We start from the raw sequence: 5988 nt of genomic DNA on the forward strand, positions 1-5988 counted from the left end.
TGAACTCCGGGAGTTGGTGATGGACAGGGAGGCCTGGTGTGCGGCGATTCATGGGGTCGCAAAGAGTAGGACACGACTGAGCGACTGAACTGAACTGAACCGAACTGAACACTGAGTCTGCCCCAGACTTGTTAAATGGAGTCTCATTATTACTATCCTTGTAGTTATTGTTAATATTATTAAATTACTGTCATAACTTATTATTGACAATAATAAAGAATTAATGCTAATAAATATTATAGTTGATCCTCCAATAACATGGGTTTGAACTGCAAGGGTCCACGTATATGTGATTTTTTTCAATAGTGAATGCTACAGTCTTGAAAGATCCATGGTTGTTGTTTAGTCGCTAAGTCATGTTCAACTCTATGTGACCCCATGAATTGCAGCATGCCGGGCTTCCCCGTCCTTCACTATCTCCCAAACTTTGTTCAAATTCATGTCCATTGTGTCAGTGATGCCATCCAACCATCTCATCCTCTGTTGCCCCCTTCTTCTCCTGCCCTCAATCTTTCCCAATATCAGGGTCTTTTCCAAAGAGTCAGCTCTTTGCATCAGGTGGCCAAAGTATTGGAGCTTCAGCTTCAGCATCAGTCCTTGCAATGAATATTCAGGGTTGATTTCCTTTAGGATTGACTGGCGGGTTGAATCTACTGATTGGATAAGGAGGAATCATGGTTAAGGAGGGCAGACTATACTCCCTAGCTGAAGTCATATTTGAGTCTTACATTTGCAATAAAAGAGACATTTGACACCTCAAGACCCCGGTCACCTGAAATGATCAACAGAAAATTTTTAATGATTGTTGGAGTCACTAATGTAGACCAGGGTAGCCAAGCACTACATTTACTCTGATGAGATTCCAGTTTTATAAGCAGGACTGTTCCAGGGGCAATGGGATCCGTTGGTCCCCACCATGGACTCAGCTCTATGGGCACCATAGCAGGTGCTCCCCGAAGGAGGAAGTTGCCACCCACCCTCATCGACTCGGGCACTCAGAACCTGGGTCACTCAGTTGAACCGAGTGGATCACAGAGGTATCTGCCCAAGGCCAGCAACTGGCCCTTTCAGAGTATAACTTGGGGCAGAAATGAAGCAACTAGCATTAGCTTCAACCACAGTCCTCTTTCTTTTTATGTGAAGCCTGAATTTTTTAAAAGCAAAATGTGAGCTAGCTGGGTAGAGAGCTTGATTTAGGAGCAGACGTGGTTCCCACACAGAGGTCTTGCAGGCTGTTTTCTTTTGCTGCATATGTACAGGCACACTGAGGGAGCATAGAACTCTTCTGGTGCCTCAATTAAGAAATAGTCAAAACATATTAATTCCATTGGCTTCTCACAGACTCCCCCATAATGATATAGACACCAGCCCCCGAGCCCAGGCAAATCCATAAGGACAGAGAGTAGATTGGTGGTTGCCTGGGGCTGGGAATTTGATTCTGGGCAAATGGGAAGTGAATCTAATGAATATGGAGCTTCTTTTGGGGATGATGAAAAGTTCCTAAAATTGATGTGATGCCACTCTGTGAATATACTAAACACCATTGAATTGTATACTCTAAATGAGTCCATTTCATGTTATGTGAATTATGTCTCAATAAAGCTGTTATTAGTATGGAGTTTTCTCAAAAAACTGAAAATAGAGCTACCCTATCTTGAGAGTCCCTTGGACTGCAAGGAGATCCAACCAGTCCATTCTGAAGGAGATCAGCCCTGGGATTTCTTTGGAAGGAATGATGCTAAAGCTGAAACTCCAGTACTTTGGCCACCTCATGTGAAGAGCTGACTCATTGGAAAAGACTGATGCTGGGAGGGATTGGGGGCAGGAGGAGAAGGGGACGACAGAGGATGAGATGGGTGGATGGCATCACTGACTCGATGGACGTGAGTCTGAGTGAACTCCGGGAGGTGGTGATGGACAGGGAGGCCTGGCGTGCTGCGATTCATGGGGTCGAAAAGAGTCGGACACGACTGAGCGACTGATCTGATCTGATCACCTAGCTATTCCACTCCTGGCTTTATATCTGAAAAATACAGAAAAACTCATTCAAAAAGATGAGTGAATCCCAATGTTCAGAGTAGCATTACTTATAATTGCCAAAATATGCACACAAACTTAAGTGTCCATCAACAGATGAATGGATGAAGACGATGTGGATAAATGGATAAAGTATATATGGAATACTACCCAGCGATGAAAAAGATTGAAATTTTGCCATCTGCAATAACATGGATGGACTTGGAGGGTATTATGCTTAGTGAAATAAGTTAGACGAACAAACACCATATGATGTCACTTACATGTGGAATCAAAAAAACACAACAAACCAGTGAATAAAACAAAAAAGAAGCAGACTTGGAAGAACAATCTAGTAGTCACCTGTGGGGAGAGGAAAGTGGGAAAGGATAAAATAGGGGGAGGGGGTTAGGAGGTACAAACTATTGGTTATAAATAAGCTATAAAGATATATTGTACAACACCAGGGAATGTAGCCAATATTTTGTAATAATTGCAGACAGAAAGTAATTTTTCAAAGTTATTCAAAATTTTTTAAAAGTTAAAAAATAAAACAGGTATTAAAAAAAAAAACCTCAACTTCAACCAAAAAATTCTCTTCCCTCAACCAGCCAACAGCCACCACAATCCCACTGAAACTTCAAGCAACAACAAATGCAAAACCAGTCAGAATAAAAGTACACCTTTTCCCCAGATGAGAGTTTCAACACAGTTTCCCATTTGATGTCAAGGCTCTCTTTCATGTTTGATGTAAATTGGAAGTTCACAAGTGGGGAACCTCTGACCAACGGTATCAGCATCACTCTGGAACTCTTGAGGAATGCACATTTCCCCCTGGTGATCCTGAGCACACTCAGTTGAGAACCCCTCGTGTAGACAACAGTGGACAGATGACTGAAAGTTTCCCTTATGAGGAATTACTGCGCATCAGCCAAGAAACCAAGAGGAAAACAAGCCAACAAACAGAATATTGTTTTCCTTCCAGCCTAGCAGACAGGTTTATTTCTTCAACACATTGTACATTTGATGGGGAGAAGTAGTAATAAGAGTTAAGTGAAAGAAGAGACAGCCCACGAGACACTGACTTGTCAAGCCACAGAAAATGTTTTAATGACAATTGGCATCACAGGTATAAATAAATAGCTCCTTTTTACTGTCTATAATATGTGCTAGAAATATCTTTTGAAAAGGTCCAGTCTAGGTTATGAGGCTTCCAGGACCCTTTCTTAGCTATCACTTTTAGTAATTAAAAAAATAAAAACAGGAATCAACCCCAGTAGCTGCAGGCACCGCTATGTTGAGAGGATCACGTGACCGCCTGGAGTCTTCCTCGCCAGCATCTGCAGGTAGACTGGACTCTGAGGGTTTATGACCCTAGTTTCTCTCTGCCTCATAGGCTTCTCTTTGTGTGTGCTAAATTGCTTCAGTCGTGTCCGACTCTCTGCAACCCAATGGACCATAGCCTGCCAGGCTCCACTGTCCATGGGATCCGGCTTCATTTAGGATGAATGCATTTTGCAATGTGCTGCTACACAATTAGGCTGTTAAAAAAAACCACAGTTGATTGACAATCTAACATAGATTTTTGTCTTTTCCCTTATGCCCTGCCCAACAAAGTGAGAAAAACAACAGAAAAGCCCTCCAACACTTTTTTGATCCTTGTTTGTTTCATGATATCAGTGTGTCTTGGGTCAGGTCTACACTTTGAGGTTGGCGCTGATTACTGGTGTGGATGGATTCCGGCTTGTGGCTCTGACCTCATCTTCCCCTGATAGAAGTATCCCTAGGGCACCACTGATGGAGTCACTGAGGAGTCAGGGGTCCCTGGCTGGGCTCTCTGCAACTGGCCCCTGCCACTGTCCCACCCACTGGTTTTGGCCCTGAGGAGGGTGAAGGTGACCTTTCCCCCCATCCCAGCAAAGGCTCTGCAAACTCCCCCTATTTGTAGAAACCCAGCAGATATCAACAAGGCTGGAGGGATAAAGCAAAGCATCAAACATAATACTTAAAGAATGGATTAACTGACATGGTTTCTAAAAATTTATCCGCTGTATAGGAATATAACTTGTTTAATTTAGGAAAATATACCATTTGATCCTCAGGAATAAACATTAAACATAAATCAAATGGAAGTCTAAGACACAAAAAGAAAAAAAAGTGGGGGGAGAGAATATGGAAAAAGAAAAGATTATTAAGTAAAGATGTGAAAATATTCAAGTTTATCCCAAGAGACAACCCATATTCAGAAATGTCTCCTCCCCAAGCCCAGGGTGACAGTCAAAGGGTGTCCCTGGAAAAAGAAAATTGAATTAAAATGGAAAATGTCTCTAAGCAGGCCCTAGTTTTATATTTTTGATCCTTTATTAGAAATATAAACAGATGATTACTTCTGTCTGTTTTTATTTGTTTTTGGTTTTTTTTTTGCATTTTTTTTTTTAACAAATACTTTTTGGTAGCTTGTCTGGGTTATATTTTGACTCATAAAATAACTTTCCTAATTTGGCCTTGCGCAGTTAAAATGTCTCCATCAGCTCCGTTCCCAGAGTTTTTTCTTCCGACTTGAGAAAGTCTGCCATCATCAACCTCTGATCACAAAACTGTCCCTTTCCGGCTTCAGAACTTCCAACTATGAATAGTTTCAAAGATGGGCCCCAAAGAGTCCCTGTTGAGCCCCAGATCTACCGTGGAGCTGAAGGAGGGTGTCCAGGCGCTGGTCCTTCGACCAGAGGGGCCTACACGTTGTCCTTGAACTTCTCCAGATAGTCTCTGAGTTCTTTGGGGGCACCCACGCCCACGTCCTGGCACACCCATTTGATGTCCTCCTCTGTCCCGCCCAGAATGGAGTTGACGGTGGGGCAGCCGTCGTCGGCGGGGATGGTGGTGAAGGTGGTGAATTTCACCTTTTTCCTCTTGGAGGTGGGCGAGTGCAGGGGCTCGTGCTTCTGGTCCCTGCCCTGCTTGCCCCCAGAGTCGGCCGGCCTGGGGATCTGGCTCTGCCCCTGCTTTTGGGAACCTCCGTTGAGCAGGAGGCGGTTGCTCTCCTCGAAGCCCCCTGGCCCGCGGTCTATGATGGTCGTGTGCTCGTCCTGCGGCGGAGAGCCGTCGCCCACGTTCTCCAGGAGCTCCGCCTCGTTGCCCAGCCACACCCAGTCATGCGAGTGGGTCACGGAGGCCTGGCCTTCCAGGGGCACCTGCTTATGCCTGTACTTGAGGGCGAAGGTGGCGCAGTTGATGAGGAAGACGAGGATGGCCAGGCAGAAGACCCCCAGGAGGGCATACATGCCGATCTCCAGATCGCTCAGGCCGCGGGGAGTCTGCACCAGGTCGCTGGCCCCGCGCCCGCCCCCCGCCTGGGGCAGGTCCACCTGTGCCGGGAAGTTGGCGAAATCGATGGGGATGGTCTGCAGCTGACCCTCCCCCGCCAGCCGGCCCCCGTCCAGCCGGCTGTTCTTGCCCACCTTGTTGTCCAGCAGTGACTTGGCCGTGGGGTTGCCCCTCCGAAGGACCCCTTCCTCGCGTTCTGCGGAGGAGCTGCCATAGAAGGGTCCTTCCTGGGCCTTCTGGCGCCGGTCGCTGGCGTGGTTCTTGATCTCACCCTCCTCGTAGTCCACACCTGGGCTGGAGTTGGCGTCGTTCTGCCCGAACTTGACCCTGACGCTCCCCACGCCGACTGCCAGGACGCTCTTGCGTTTGGATTTTTGGCAGGCCTCTGCGATGGTCAGATCCACTCGGACCAGGGGTCCCTGGCCTTCGCCTTCAGCCATCACAGTGGGCCACCTGGGCGAGCGGGGCTGGGGGACGGACACGATGGCCTCGTCCAGGGAGGTGGCTGTCAGGGTGAAGTCCTTGGTGTCGTAGATGTCCAGGGGCGTCACGGAGCCATCGCTGAACTGGAGCCAAGTGCTGACCACAGCTTCCTGTGGGGAGAGAGGCAGTTAGAAAATCCACAGGTGATAGGAGGAGGTGAGAATG

The 5988-nt window shown here is 46.8% G+C and overlaps 1 protein-coding gene across 1 annotated transcript in view; it reads right to left on the reverse strand.

Annotated features, from left to right (window-relative positions):
• Positions 1-4134: 4134 nt before the first annotated feature.
• Positions 4135-5988, reverse strand: part of TMEM132C (transmembrane protein 132C) — a 176010-nt gene continuing 174156 nt past the window's right edge. The window contains exon 7 of the mRNA XM_010841265.1: positions 4135-5933. Within this exon, the coding sequence (XP_010839567.1) occupies positions 4749-5933 (1185 nt within the window). The 3' untranslated portion in view covers positions 4135-4748. The remainder of the gene's footprint in view (positions 5934-5988) is intronic.

The sequence above is a fragment of the Bison bison genome, unplaced genomic scaffold (assembly GCF_000754665.1).
Source record: "Bison bison bison isolate TAMUID 2011002044 unplaced genomic scaffold, Bison_UMD1.0 scf7180017864160, whole genome shotgun sequence".
NCBI classification, from domain to species: Eukaryota; Metazoa; Chordata; class Mammalia; order Artiodactyla; family Bovidae; genus Bison; species Bison bison.